Raw genomic sequence first — 16,437 nt, 5'->3', positions numbered from 1 at the left:
ATCCTTGATTCTAATGTTTTACTTTACCAGTCATACTAATAACCTGCTCTTCAAATGAGAAATACAGGAAAGTTAAGTTGTTTTCACACTGTGTAGGATATAGAAAAGTTACTGACTTCAAACAGAATTCACAAATGTGATTCATTATTCACAGGCTGTTCAAAAAGTTATATTTTAGTCTCTCGGTTATTTCAAAAAAGTGCCTAACGTATCATTACCAGAACTACGAGTTACAACTATTTACTGTTTGCAGTTTCTCTTCTTAGTTCTAAAAATTTATAACATAAATAAAACTATTGTAGGAGTTGGAGCCTTTAGCTGTAGGAACCCCAGATTGTGAAATGATCTGCTTACTGTTAAAAAGAGATGCACTATCATAACTAGCATTTGTATCCATGCTGATGAAGCATTACTTTAGTCATATTGTATGTACTTAAAATGGAGTTGCTGATAAGGCTATTCACACAGAATCTATCTTTGTTAGTTACATATTCAAAAACAGAAGTTTGAGAGTTGTTTTGAACTGTTACTGACCCTTACCATTTATTTTTATATACTGTTGTGTCATTACTTAACATTGCCTCTTTGCAAAAGTATTGCAGTTATCCATGGTAAGAGATATCAGAGTGACTGGGAAATGACTGACTCAATGCCACACCTTCTTATTTTACTAATATGCACTGTCTCTTGTGACGTTCTATAATGTCCGGGAGAGGAAGATGACCTTGGTCAGAAAAACAGTAACTTAAAAGACAACAACAGATCAAAACAGTATTAAAAGGCACTCCCAGGGATCTGTTCATGTTTTGTTTTTTGTTTTTTTAAAAATTCTGTTTACTGGGCTTGTTTTCATCTCGTCTGTTTTCATCTGACAATATCACATGTTTGTTTACCTTAATGCAGTATGTATGTTTATCTTTATAAAGGTTGCATGGGTTTTGTATTTTTCTGTTATCCTATTGCATGTAAAAATCTGGATGATACTTAAAAATATAATAAAGTAAGGCTGAACTCACTTAAGAGAACTACAGAAGAATAAACTAAATAATTCTGAATTGATCTAATTGAGGGTGACATGGTACTGTAGCAGTTGGTGCCGAAGCCCCAGTGTTTTGACAGTCCTTGGTTTGAACAAAAGCCTAGTTACTGCACATGCAGAAATTGAATATTTTCTCTCTATTTTCCACAAAACAAACCCATCATGTGTACATTAGGTTAAGTGACTAAGGTGTTCCTACATGAGAATGAGTGGATAAGCTATAGTAAGATAGAAAATTGATGAATGAATTAACTTATGTTAACATTAATTTCATTTTAATCAGAATTACCCTAAAAATGTATGATTAACACAAAGTCTGAGAACGTCTTAAGGAAGGAGGTGAGTTTGTGGTCAAAAACAGTGAAAATAGTTGCTTTTACAAAGTGAAATTTAGTCATACCTTCCTCCATGTGATGGCTGGAAATGGGTCTCCGGCAGCAGCACAAGGGATAACTAGCTCTCTCCCAGCCTCCTGCCTGTATTCCCAGCCTGGTAGCACCGTGAAGTAAGGGGGGTCCTACAAAGTAAAACACAGATTATCATAAAGATGATGGATTACACAGAATGGGAAGGGGGCTGGGTTGTGGTCACATGAAATACAGTGCATCTGGAAAGTATTCACAGCGCATCACTTTTTCCACATTTTATTATATTACAGCCATATTCCAAAATGGATTAAATTCATTTTTTTCTTCAGAATTCTACACACAACACCCCATAATGTCAACGTGAAAAAAGTTTAATTGAGGTTTTTGCAAATTTATTAAAAATAAAAAAACTGAGAAATCACATGTACATAAATATTCACAGTCTTTGCTCAATACTTTGTCTATGCACCTTTGGCAGCAATTACAGCCTCAAGTCTTTTTGAATATGATGCCATAAGCTTGGCACACCTATCCTTGGCCAGTTTCGCCCATTCTTCTTTGCAGCACCTCTCAAGCTCCATCAGGTTGGATGGGAAGCGTCGGTGAACAGCCATTTTAAGATCTCTCCAGAGATGTTCAATTGGATTCAAGTCTGGGCTCTGGCTAGGCCACTCAAGGACATTCACAGAGTTGTCCTGAAGTCACTCCTTTGATATCTTGGCTGTGTGCTTAGGGTCGTTGTCCTGCTGAAAGATGAACCGTCGCCCCAGTCTGAGGTCACCAGCGCTCTGGAGCAGGTTTTCATCCAGGATGTCTCTGTACATTGCTGCAGTCATCTTTCCCTTTATCCTGACTAGTCTCCCAGTTCCTGCCACTGAAGAACATCCCCACAGCATGATGCTGCCACCACCATGCTTCACTGTAGGGATGGTATTGGCCTGGTGATGAGCGGTGCCTGGTTTCCTCCAAACGTGACGCCTGGCATTCACACCAAAGAGTTCAATCCTTGTCTCATCAGACCAGAGAATTTTGTTTCTTATGGTCTGAGAGTCTTTCAGGTGCCTTTTGGCAAACTCCAGGCGGGCTGCCATGTGCCTTTTACTAAGGAGTGGCTTCCGTCTGGTCACTCTACCATACAGGCCTAATTGGTGGATTGCTGCAGAGATGGTTGTCCTTCTGGAAAGTTCTCCTCTCTCCACAGAGGACCTCTGCAGCTCTGACAGAGTGACCATTGGGTTCTTGGTCACCTCCCTGACTAAGGCCCTTCTCCCCCGATTGCATTGTTTAGGTGGCTGGCCAGCTCTAGGAAGAGTCTGGTGGTTTTGAACTTCTTCCACTTACGGATGATGGAGGCCACTGTGCTCATTGGGACCTTCAAAGCAGCAGAAATTTTTCTGTAACCTTCCCCAGATTTGTGCCTCATGACAATCCTGACTCGGAGGTCTACAGACAATTCCTTTGACTTCATGCTTGGTTTGTGCTCTGACATGAACTGTCAACTGTGGGACCTTATATAGACAGGTGTGTGCCTTTCCAAATCATGTCCAATCAACTGAATTTACCATAGGTGGACTCCAGTTAAGCTGCAGAAACATCTCAAGGATGATCAGGGTAAATAGGATGCACCTGAGCTCAATTTTGAGCTTCATGGCAAAGGCTGTGAATACTTATGTACATGTGATTTCTCAGTTTTTTTGTTTTTAATAAATTTGCAAAAAATCTCAAGTAAACTTTTTTTCACAATGTCATTATGGGGTGTTGTGTGTAGAATTCTGAGGAAAAAAATTAATTTAATCCATTTTGGAATAAGGCTGTGACATAACAAAATGTGGAAAAAGTGATGCGCTGTGAATACTTTCCGGATGCACTGTAAATTGATGTTTGGACTGGATGGCAGGAATTTTAATACTCTTCTAATAAAGTGAGAAGAATATTAATTGTATTAAACCACAGCTTGAACTAGGACAAAACTGATTATGTAGTCTGTGAAATTTTATCATAGTCAAAGGGAATTTAAGTTCCTGTAAAGATTTTATCCAATATTTATTTAAAATAGTAAATCGATCTAATATCTATCCTATACAGTACTTCTAAACTATTTCAAATTTAATCTATTACCTTTAGCACCAATCGGGCAGGGGGCGACTGTCCCAGGGTGCCCAGAGCATTATAAGGCACGCAGGTGTAAGTGCCGAGTGAGTCCTCCGTCACCTCTTCTACACGGATGCTCCCATCCTCCATTTGAGTCCATCCTGGGTACTGAAAGAACATGGTATATATTAATGTAACAGCTTAATGCGTGGCAGAAAATGAGATTTTAATTAGCACATAAGGATCAGTATGGCCACAGTTTATGGTACAATGCTGTGCCATATTTAGTAAAGTTCTTTAGTACCATGGAAATTGGAAGCCTGAAGTATGCATTCATTTCTAAAAGGCATGAGAAAAATTTTGCTGATGCTGCTGATGATGAGAGAGCTAGGAGCAGCAGTGTGAGAAGACATCTCCAGAAGACCTCAATCCAGCAGGTGAGTTGCCAGAACATCAGGTGTTTGGCCAAAAAAAGATCAGGGATTATGGGCAGAGGAGAAGATATTAGCTGTTTTGTATCTTGCAAAGTTTCATGTGCAGTTAATAGAAATATTTGGTGCACTTCTCACAGTGAGTATATACCTCAGTGTAAGCATTTTCCTACCTTAAAGTGGTCCTGAATCATCTGCCACCATGATACATTCCATCCATCCATCCATTATCCAACCCGCTATATCCTAACTACAGGGTCATGGGGGTCTGCTGGAGCCAATCCCAGCCATCAAACCCTGGGCAGGGCACCAGCACACCGCAGGGCACACACATACACAGCACACTAGGGACAGTAGTGGAGAAATCTACTAGTTCATTAAGTATGTTGGATGATTTTCCCAACAAAAGAAAAGCAATATGTAAATAACAAATAGTTTGCTTAAACATCTTTTCAGCAAGCAACATGAGAGAAAAACACAGTTTAACTCATGATAATTTTTAAACTACATTACAATGGGATCAGAGAAAAAATATACAGTACAACTCAAAATGTTCTTCAGTTGTTGATGTAAACTAGTCCTAATATTAATGTAGTTACTGACTAGAGCTGAGGATTCAAGCTGTGCAATATGCAAGCACCTCTCAGGTAATACTTGAGGGAAACACACACACAAAAACTGTGAAAAAGTGTACCTTGAAAAACATAGTGGCTAATCATGTTTTTCAGTGCTTGGCTTTGCATCAATTTTACCACTCTGTTACTTGCTGTGAAACTTCACTCCCATCTCACCCACCCCACTGTGTACTCCTTTTCATTGTCCAGCACCCGTACTAATTCAAAGTCTCTCCCTGCTCACTCGGGGTCTGAGGTAAACTTACCCTTCTAAATCCCCACCTCTTTGCAACTATCCCAGATTCGAGACTGACCAGAGACCACAAAAATGAAGGATTTCTGCAAAAAAGACCATTTTAACAGGCGAGGGCTGCCTTTCTCACCCCTCCACTCCCTAACAAGTTATTTGAACATTGTGTGTACCTCTCTATCTCTCAGGTCCAATCCGCCAACATTACAATATTTTTAGTTTTGGTACACACTTTAGTGTACCATAATGTTTATAACATTTATATAAACTCTCAGACTAATGAAGAAGAATACACAATGAGGAACAAAAATGAATGTTAACAATTATTATTAATAAACGTATCTAACATTTCATTTTAGCGTTTACTAATACTAATCAATAATGGAAAGCTTTTTGTTTTGAACAGAATTATCAGCAGTCGGGGGCATTCATCTTCCCTTTAAAAGTAAATACAAAAACAGGGAGAGAACCTAAAGGGTATAGCCAAGAAGAAGATTCAGCCTCCACATTGATTTTAAGTGATTTTGTTCTTTTTAACCTGAAGTAGTATGTAAATTGTGAAAAACATTTTTATAGGAATTCATATATTAGCTGTTCACTGTATAAAACTTACTATTAAAAGTATGAATATTTTAGGCTTTCCATTTTTTTAATCTATATCAATCCATACTACTGTTATTAAAAAAAATATATGAAAACAGCACTTGTATGTCACCATTATTTAAAGACTGAACAAATCATAATATTTCAAAACATTCAATTCATGGAAGGGGTATGATAAGAAAAAAGATTGAGAACCTCTTGCTTAGCAATATCCAACTACATTTTATCACATGTGTTTTTAGTCTACTATAGTTAAGGATTTACTTTGATTTTTATAGATATACAGTTATCACATATCATGTTGTGTTACTATTATTAGCAGTAACCGAAATCCAAAATTGTGTCCTACTTTGTAGCATTGGGTTTATATTAGTGGGGGGTCCTGACAAGATGGTATAAAGTTTTGGGGGCCTCAGCTTAAAAAGGTTTGGGAACCCCTGCAATAAGTTAATCAAGTACAAATGGAGAATCAATTTGAATTGACAAGTCACCATTATTTCACAGTTCTACAGCCAACCCTGATAGTGACTAAGCTGGTAAACATACATGGGCTATAGAAATTTGTTCAGGTCTACATAATAAAGAGCTTGAAAGAGAGAATAAGGCCAGCCTAGAATAAATCACTTGTCAAATGAGGCAGGATTTTGGGGTAACCATGTCTTGCACCCTATTTGTAAATAATGTTTTGTTGAGTGACTGACAATTGAGAAAAGCTATAAGCAAAAGGCTGTGTATTTACAGGGGCTAGATACGGCCTTACCTTCTCAACTCTCAGAGGACGACCTTCTTTGTTCCACTTGACAGACATCACTGGTGGGTTGGCATCTGCTGGGCAGCGTATGTATCCTGGCATTCCAATGGGGACGTAAATAATAGGTGGCATGTTCACAACCCTTGCAGGGTCTATAGAAGAAGTTTCCAGTTAGATTTCAAAGTGTTAGAAAATATAATAATAAGATAAAGGTAATGCTGGACATAAATAAAGTTGTGCTTCTCTTCCACATATTAACAGATTTTGAGCTTTATTTTCAAAATGCTGAATTATTTTGAGATTTCCTAGGTTGTTATATTCACTGATCAAGGCACTGGAGAGTGGTGATGTGTTGCATGTTGATTAGCACATGCAAGTAAATATTTTACTCAGTACACATGACAATAATGATCCTATTAACTTACTGTATAAAAAGACTGCACAGCATATTTAGAATAGAATACCTTTTATTGTCATTGCTTTAAGAACAACACAACGAAATTTAAAACAGCTCTCCCAGAGATACCTTCATCATTCACACACATCCTCACACATACACAGATAAAAACTGATTGGGTTTGTAAAATAATGTAAAAAAAATATAATTAAAGTGCATAAAATATTAAAAGTGTATTTCAGTAATTGCACATAGTTTCTCAAATGAAAACAGGTCCATGGCCATTAAGATGGTGAAAGTGAAAGTAGGTACAATGGGATAGAAGGTCAAGAATTAAATTCTTGGACAGCTGAGGGGTAAAAGCTGTTCCTCAATCTCGTGGTACGGCATTTCAGGGCCACTTAAATCTGGTCACCTGCTTCACATCGTAGTCTCCTATGCTGAGTGACAGACGCACGTCCTGTTTCTGCCTGACACCCAGGATGAGCTTCTTTGTGTTTTTGATGTATAAGGACAGGTTATTTACTGCACACCATCCTGTCAGTCTAGACTCTTCATCCCTGTAAGCAGTCTAATCACAATTGAGATGAGACTCACGACCATTGTGTCAACTGCAAACTTGATGATCGTGTTTGTGGGACGAATGGGTGAGCAGTCGCAGGTGTAAAGGGAGTATACAGCAGGGCTGAGCACTCACCCTTGCGGTGCTCCTATACTAAGTGTCAGGACTTAGGGAGGTGTGGGAACCAAATTTCAGTGTTTGTGGGCAGTTGCTCAGGAAGTCCTTAATCCACAGTAACCGGTGTTCGTAGATGCCCAGGTCCTGTAGCTTCCTGACTAGTCTCCTGGGGACAATTGTATTAAAGGCACAGCTATAATCCATGAACAGCAGCCTCACATATGCCCCTTTCTGTTCTAGGTGAGACATTGCCATGTGGGGCCCAGTGTTTAAGGCTTATTCAGTGGATCTGTTTGCCCTTTAGGCGTACTGGTGCTGGTCCAAGGTAGGAGAGAGAGTCGTCTCGTGCCCCAGAACAAGTCCCTCAAAGCACTTTGAGACAACTGGTGTTAAGGCCACTGGTCTATAATCATTGGGGAACTGATGTTGGATTGCTTGGGCATCGGGATGATCACCAACCTACGACATCTACTTACATACTTTACTGCCATCAAATTGTATTTGTAAATTTGAGTAGGCATTCTCAGGCTGGTATTCAGTGAGCAGCATTTAGCAACAAAAAAGTAAATTGAACTTAAAGATAAAAAAACAGGGTTTTGTCAAGTATATTTTACATGATAATTTGTTTTGAAGTGTACTGTTGATGATAAGAAACTTAGCTTTCATAATATTTCATAATATATTATCATAATATTTAGTTAAGCAAAAACATATGAGGTGCTCATTAAACTTTCTTAGAATTATGGGTGTTTAGAGCTCTGTTTTTTACTTGTTTGTTTGCTGTTCCAAGAATAATTAAATTATAACTTCACTTTTAACTCTAAAATATTTTTAAATAAGCATGTGTCAACTGTAACAGCTGTTGAACATTTTTGGAAGTGGGATTCAAGTATGAAATATAAGACTTTTGTCAATAAATGGCAGGCCTATTCAAATGGCAGCCCGTGGGCGACATGCAGTCCAGAAGCAACTTTCGAGTGGCCCAGCCCATGGTCCCACCAGGGCTCCAGGCTGCAACTAAAATGGTCTCAAATGCAACCAGTAGGCAAAGTAGGCTTTGGCGATTATCATTTCTACTTAGTTTGCCAGTTGCGAATGAAATCATTGAAACTTTACACTAATTATATTGTAACAGATGCAAATGGCCATTTTTTTTTAATTATTAAGTGGATGTGTCCTCCCGGAAACATGTATGAGCAAGCACCTGCCTGCTGTTTCGTCACACACAGCAATGTGATGAAGTCTGTGTTTTAAGGTTGAAGGTGTATTACAGTCATTTTACTGGGGTGCTCTGCGATTGATGGTGGACAGTAAACTTTGTTAAAATGGTATTAAAAAAATGTCACTTTATTAGTTGTTATTTCAGTCATTTTGGCACGTGCACTATATGTTCTGTTATCAATAAATTCTTCAAATAAAAAATAATAATAGTAATAATTATAATTGATAATACATTATTTGACACCCAAGAACTCTGTACAAAGACATTTTAAAGACAAATCATTAAAATAAATGTACCAATTCACTTTCACGCCATACCTGGTGCCTTGCTCTTAAATATTTACTCAGGTAGTTTTTTTCTGAGGGGGGCAGCGAAACAATATCTACAGGAAAGACTTTGTTGTGGAATTCAAATTTAACCTCTGTCATATGAGTGATTAAATCCTTGTGAATTAAACAGTTTAAGTTCTATGATAAAAAAAATCCCTTACTCGGTAAGACCGACCAGTTTAAGTGGGAGGAGGATCTCATATTTCAAAAGGGAAACAACTGTTATTGCTAATACTGTGCACATTTTTGATTTTATGCACTTTGAGACGTGCCTATGTCAGATGTGAGCAAAATGTTTCTTTACTTTTTTATTTCAAAAGTGGAAAAAAAAGTATTGCTATTACCTCAGATTCATATTACAAATATGTAATATTCGATCATTTTCCTTAAAAATAAATAACCAAGTATAATATTTTTGTTTCATTTGTTTAACTGGTTTCTCTATATCTACTTTTAGGACTTGTGTGAAAATCTGATGATGATTTAGGTCATATTTATGCAGAAATATAGAAAATTCTAAAGGGTTCAGAAACTTTCAAGCACCACTGTATATGTTTTTGTTGTTTTTTGTATACATTTGTCATGTGCCTGTGTCATATGTGACCAAATGTAAAAGGAAAATAATGAATAAACATTACTTATTTTTAAATACTGTACATCCATTTGTGTTGATTTAAAATTTGTCATTACCTGCTGCTGAAAATGTCAGGCCCAGTTAAATTTCTTGGCCCAACTGAAATTGTAATTGAATAGCCCTGATATATGGGTTCCTGGGTGAGCATGGCTTATATATATATATATATATAGTGGTGGATTGCCGGCATGTTACTCCAGCCCTCACCACCAGGCCGCCTGGAGGAGCCCTCCCGACAGCATGATCATGCCCCGAGTTCCAGCAGGGCATCATGGACTTTGTAGTGTTTTTACACAGCCCTGCTGGATATCTTGGGGGCCACCAGGCGTCGCTGTAGGGGGGCTCATAGGCACGCATGTGCCCTATAACCTGGGAGTACGTAATAGTCATGTGACGGGAAGAAACAACGTGCTCCCGGGGTGAATAAAAGGAGTGTTTGCCCTGACACGGAAGGAATAAGGAATTGTGGACTGATTGGACAGGAACACCTCCGGGTCAGGGTGTATAAAAGGATTGTGGGATGGCCCAGACAGTGAGCTGAGCTGGGAGGTAGGAGAGCGAAGTGTCTGGGCGAGGAGGAAAGAGTATTGGTTGTTAATTGTGATTTATGAGTGTGGAGTGGAGGGTGCTTGGTGCACTGTATAATAATAAAAATAATAATTATTATACTTTCACCTGGTGTTCAGAGTGGTACCTGAGGGTGTTAGAGGTGGACCACACCTCTATCTGCTAGAATATATATATATATTTGTGACTGATATCAAGGCATACTGGTACTTCAGCACAGGCCTTGGTAAGAGTTATAATGAGCCCATATTTCAAAAATGGTGAGTTTTCCATTGATAAAATAGAGACTGATTTGGGCCAAAATTGCACCCTAACCTAGTAAACTCAAATAAAACTACAATCCTGTCCTCACACCTGTCCTTGATTGTGTCTTTCCTTTAAAAAACCTATTCAAGTCCTCACCTTTTTGAACACATCCCATCAATCCCATGACATGATCCACTGACCATCTACATACTTTTAGCATATCTACTTACACTGCACTGTGAGGAATGCTGAAGCTGATGGAGACTGACCCAGGCTGTTACTTGGAATACAGGTATACTTCCCAGCATCCTCTGGCTTAACCCGGAAGATGATGAGGGTTCCATCAATCAAAATGCGCACCCTTAGCTTCAAGTCACTGAAGGCAAAGAAACACAGCAGAAAGCCTTAATATTTTCACTCAGTGATGACTTTAGACATGTTTAGAAAATTAGATTTTTAAAGGCTACAGAAGAGACCAAAAGTGCAGCTCTTTGCCTCATTCATCAGTATTCATTCTGCCCAGTTGGTTGAAGATTTTTAAACTTTTCATTATTGTCTTTAGAGAAGAAACTAAAAAAGTATGTGATCCCAGAAGAAAGCCTGTAGAGTCAGTAAGCTACAGATAACACTAAAAGTGGTGCAGTGCTTCCCTTTTAAAATGCTTTCTTTTTGGAGTCTTGAGCACTCCTCATAATTATTTCTGTTCCAATCTAATTTTGAATGAATAGTTCACCAAGAGTTATAGTTACCTATGGATGAAAGAACTCGGACTAAATTGCTGAAGGGAACATACACTCCCCATCTGCAGTCACCAGCCAAACTAGACTAGAGGTCACTGTGCATTTGTAAAGTATAACTGGCCTGCTGGCATACATTAGAAAAGAATTAAGTATAGCAGGAAATTGTATTCAGCATCTGTACAAAACAGCTACTCTTCTGACATATGACAGAAAACCAGTAAGCACTTTCTGACAAAAAAATGCACAGCATCTATACAGTGCAAACATTTGTTGGAAAAAAAGACAAAGGAAGTATATGCTAGTCAAGGAATTAGTAAAATGAAGACATGCACTGCGCCAATGGTCTTATGACAGTCTGAGGAAGATAGGCAGCTCAATATATGCTGAGCAGAGCCGACATCTAATGTAAACAAAAAAAAAATGTACAGCTTATATAGGAATATAGTATCTGCAGAATCTGCATGGTGAGGCCAAACCTTTGTTACAGAGGGCATGAATGGTATTTTGTTGAGCATCATTTGTGGTTGGTATACCTAAAGCACTTCTTTACCTTCTGAGGAAACAAACAAGCAAGTGGCTTCTTTAAGAGAAATCTGTGCCCAGCACTTGAACAGCAAAGGCAGTTTTCCAGCATTCAGGAGAGAACAGATCTTTATAATGTGTGGGCTGGGATGTCTTTTAGCATTGGAACCCCTGGAGGTTTATTTTCTTCAGTATCTCATAGGCTGGAATTTTTGTTTCCCTCTCTTCCCTTGCCATCTAACCATAGTTTTGTGAATTACCACTGTAATACAGCATATTCCTGTATATATAGTATGTATATGTACTGTATATATATATATACTCATATATATACACTATATATATATATATATACACTATATATATATATATATATACACTATATATATATATATATATATACACTATATATATATATATATATATATATATATATATATATATATATATATATATATATATATATATATATATATATATACAGGGTGAGTCAAAATAATGCTGGAAACAGTTTATTCACAAAACATACTTCATATATGCAAGGTGATTTACAGTCTCAACCCGTTCGCCATCTGGTTCAACACATGCGCCATTTGTGGCATATAAATTGTCCACAAAATTGTATATAACTATGTACACAGCAGTACCATTAGTGTTAACATCATTTTGACTCACCCTGTACACCATATATGTATTTGAGCAGGCTGCTCCAAAAGAAAACTTTGCCTCCAAAAGCAATTTCTCTGTAATTTGAATTGGTAATCAAAGTGTAATACAGACCCAGATCCAATCAAGTCCAAACACTAGTCTTAAATGTGTGTAGTATTGAAGAAATGACGACAGAGGGCAGTAGATACTCTAACAAAATCCAAGAGCTAGAGATAGAAAAGAAAAAAGGAACCATCTTATCCATGTTCCAAATGAGCCTCTATGCATTTGTGTTCTAGTAGTCTCTGAATGCATCTGTATTGTACTAGTTCAGTCAGATATCACCAAGCATTTTATTCAAGCATTCTTTCTTATGCACACAGACGACACACAAGTCATGGCAGGGCCCCTTAACGCAGCTCTGCCTCACTTATGTTCCACCATCCAACTCTCTTATAGTGGTCACCCAGTAACCAGAGCACCTATGCATCATTTAACGCATGTGTGTGTCATCTGTTATTTGCCAACACCAACATATGCGTCTTTTCCTCTGCTATGTTCCAGTAACCTAAGTTTTTGTAGTGCCTTCAAAGCACTGGTCATTCAGTGGTTTCCTAGTACATCCTTGCCTCATTTCTTTCTTAGTTGCTCCTCCTTACAGACAAAATGTAAATAACCTGTGTTGTTGCTAGTATAGTGTACACCTGTAGCCTCTGCTCCTCACCTATAGCTTCTCTAATGCACTGTAATAATACTATTTTATTTTGCATGTAACACATTCACAATATTCTATAGCTTCTGATTTTCATCATCATTTCAAAGATTATGTTGAAATTCATATGCTTAAAAATATAAATTTTTCTTCCTGGTTAGGTTTGCTGAATGACTAGAAAAATTATAGAAACCTGAGTCTCTTTCCTGATGCATTATGGATTAGAAGTTTTCTTCCTAACTAAGAAGTCTGCATGTTAATCATTTCTATGCAGAACGGTAACTGCATTTGTATACTACAGTAGATTAGCATGAATGCTACCCAACCAGACTCTTGATGTTTTACATAAAAGCAGCAGTGAACTGCCTGATAGTTGAATTCTGGTAACTGAAACAAGTTAGCAGCTTTAATTAGTGGTGTTACTAATGCTGTTGAAGTGCCTAGAGCTGATGGAGTGACAGGGTACCTCTTGTAAATTACAGCAGCAGGGGGCCCAACTCCAACCTACCTGAATACCTGGGTACACTGAATGTTTCTTGCAGCACTGTGTTATTTCAATGGCAGTGCAACTTTTAAGTTGGAGCACTGTTTAAATCCACGGTGAGAAAACAGGCAGGATGATTAAATGATACTTAGCTCAGCAATGCCAGCTAGACGCTGGAATGAAAACCAACAGTAAAGAATCATCATCCCAAGTACAGGAAATGGCACAGAAGTGAAACAGATCATAACTTTACTTCTTGAAGAAGACGTTGTCTTCCTCCCAAAACCAGATGTAGGACAGGTTGCCAGGGTACGCTTCTGCCTGACATGTAAAAAGGGCATCCTGGGATATGTTAACAGTTATGTTCTCAGGTGGCGACACGATGAAAGGAGGTCCTAAAATGAAAAAAAAAAAACACAAAAAACAGAAAACAGCAGATAATAAAGATAAAGCAATGGTTAGAACAGATAAGTATTCTAAGATGGGAGTTTTACTATCTCTGTCAGCTTCCTATCTCATTTTGGTCATGCAGAACTTGCCTTGGCATCCTCCTGATCAGGATATCCTGAAGAGGAGTCATATTTTACTGGAGATGACCCTGACACACTGTTTCGAACTGCTGATTCCTAATTTCTTCTCAGAAATGTAACTATATGATCAATTTGGTACAACAACCCACTTCAAGATTTCCACTAAGGAATACATGAATCAATCACCACTTTAACAAGAAGCCTCAATCTGACTGTGTTTTAGTAAGCTGTCTTTGATTAGTAAATTGATCAGAATACAGAAGACATTTCCTGAGGCTCTTGCTGCCATTCCTTAGACTTCCAATTTTCTATGGAGCTCCAGTACTATGGATATAACATTTAGCTTGCTTAGGGATACATATTAAGTCAGAAGCATGGATTTTACATGCAATCTTGTGGTTTAAAGACTAATGCCCTTACCACATTTGCTTTACAAAAACTGCCAATATGGTAATTTTGTAATTGTTTCAGCATGAAGGATTAAAATGATTGATCATACATAATTTACTTGTCTTTATCAGAACCAGGAGGTGTTAATTTCTATGTAACATTCCATACACTTAAGCCAGTAGAATACAAATATGTTCTGAAAACTTAGTAAGCTTTCATGCCTAGCTCATGTGAATGTATGTTTTGACCTCTAGTGCATCAAGCCCATAAAGCTCATAGACCACCTAAAAAAAGTCTTACAACGTGTTTAACCCAATCCTGATGAAGCTTGTTTTTAGAAACTACATAAACCCAACTGTAAAAATAGCAAATGTGTTCATTTATAATTAATTTTACAACACAATAAAGTATTCAGCAAGTGAAGGGGTCTGAATACTTTCTGAATCTACTGTACACAAGGTGATATACTAAATATGGACCTATGTCACTCACACTATGTTGTAGATCATGTCTCACCATTCCAGAATAAACTGCTTATTACCCATTTACAAGATCTGCTTAGAACATTCACTTGTTATGAAAGATTTCTTGCAGACGGTTTAGGCTGCGGCTTTGACATACAAAGTCTGAATGTGTCTTTGCCTACCATGATGCTCTAGCGCCACAGAATCAACCCCTCTCTAAAAGCTCACTAATATTTTTGACACAGTTGAGTTCACATATTTGATTCCATATCACTAGCTTTATAAATGTGTGCATAATGGGAACACTAAAATGTAATAACAGTCTACAAGGTACAGTTTAATTTTACACATTCGGCCAAGTTTTATCCATCCATCCTTTCCTGAAATATTCAATCCACTTTTAAGCTGGATCCTATCTGAAAAAATCTTCAGAAGAGGCATCATTCCATTATCAGAAACAACCATGCACACATCCATAATCACTGAAACTTCCTAATAGGCATTTAATCACATCATTAGTGATTTTACATTGGGGTCATAGATTGTTTTGAGTCTTTTAACGATCATACACCCTTTCTCAGGCAAACATCTGGGGTTGATCAGGCCACAACTTAAGATCAAGCAGCATGTGTTGCCCATCAACCATAACCCCCTGAACCCCCAGTATTTTCCATATCCATCTTGGCTATCTCTGCAGTCTCTGTGATATTACTGATGGCTTCACTGCTGTTTTGCCTTGTGATATCAAGGAGCTTAAGTACCCTGTAGAAAAAATGCTCTGCAAAGCTTTTGCAAACAACTTCTATTGGCAGTCACTGTACACACTACCCATGCTTCTGGCACTCACCTACCAGTTCTTTATAATTGGCCCTCTTCATCTTGTGTGTCTCCTCAATACAATGACCTATTTTGCTACTTCAGACATCAAATCTATGTTTTGTCTAAGCAGTGTCTCTACAACAATTTACGGGAACTCACTTCCCTAGGTCTGCCTTCAGCTTTCAGTCTTGAATGGTGGTAGGAAACTCACTTGTCACTCTTGGCTGTACCTGCAACTTCTCCCCTGCCTTGACAAAGGAAACAACCTGGTTTGCTGGGTAGTGTAGCGTGATCAGGCTTATTCTTTAGGCACACTTTGTTCTGATTAGAGTTTTAGAAACTGAAATCTGTTGGTACAAAGTAGAATTGAGTACTAGTAAAGTTCACTGTAGAACACACATACGTAAACTCTTACATACAGTGGGATGCAAAAGTTTGGGCAACCTTGTTAATAGTCATTATTTTCCTGTATAAATCGTTGGTTGTTACGATCAAAAATGTCAGTTAAATATATCATATAGGAGACACATACAGTGATATTTGAGAAGTGAAATGAAGTTTATTGGATTTACAGAAAGTGTGCAATAATTGTTCAAACAAAATCAGGCAGGTGCATAAATTTGGGCACCACAAAAAAGAAATGAAATCAATATTTAGTAGATCCGCCTTTTGCAGAAATTACAGCCTCTAAACGCTTCCTGTAGGTTCCAATGAGAGTCTGGATTGTGGTTGAAGGTATTTTGGACCATTCCTCTTTACAAAACATCTCTAGTTCATTCAGGTTTGATGGCTTTCGCATGGACAGCTCTCTTTAACTCACACCACAGATTTTCAATTATATTCAGGTCTGGGGACTGAGATGGCCATTCCAGAACGTTGTACTTGTTCCTCTGCATGAATGCCTTAG

At 38.0% G+C, this 16,437-nt stretch overlaps 1 protein-coding gene across 7 annotated transcripts in view; it reads right to left on the bottom strand.

Moving 5' to 3' along the window:
- Positions 1-16,437, bottom strand: part of igsf9ba (immunoglobulin superfamily, member 9Ba) — a 300,170-nt gene that overhangs the window by 113,207 nt on the left and 170,526 nt on the right. For all 7 annotated transcript variants that reach the window (XM_039764160.1, XM_039764162.1, XM_039764161.1 and 4 more), the window contains exons 6-10: positions 13,581-13,722; positions 10,452-10,597; positions 6,157-6,299; positions 3,526-3,666; positions 1,440-1,556 (exon numbers count right to left, since the gene is read on the bottom strand). In XM_039764160.1, coding sequence (XP_039620094.1) covers positions 1,440-1,556; positions 3,526-3,666; positions 6,157-6,299; positions 10,452-10,597; positions 13,581-13,722 — 689 coding nt within the window. The remainder of the gene's footprint in view (positions 1-1,439; positions 1,557-3,525; positions 3,667-6,156; positions 6,300-10,451; positions 10,598-13,580; positions 13,723-16,437) is intronic.

This window comes from Polypterus senegalus, chromosome 9 (genome assembly GCF_016835505.1).
Source record: "Polypterus senegalus isolate Bchr_013 chromosome 9, ASM1683550v1, whole genome shotgun sequence".
In the NCBI taxonomy this organism is placed as follows: domain Eukaryota; kingdom Metazoa; phylum Chordata; class Cladistia; order Polypteriformes; family Polypteridae; genus Polypterus; species Polypterus senegalus.
Note: the sequence above shows the minus strand (reverse complement) of the source record. Positions and strands in the feature narration are given on the sequence as shown.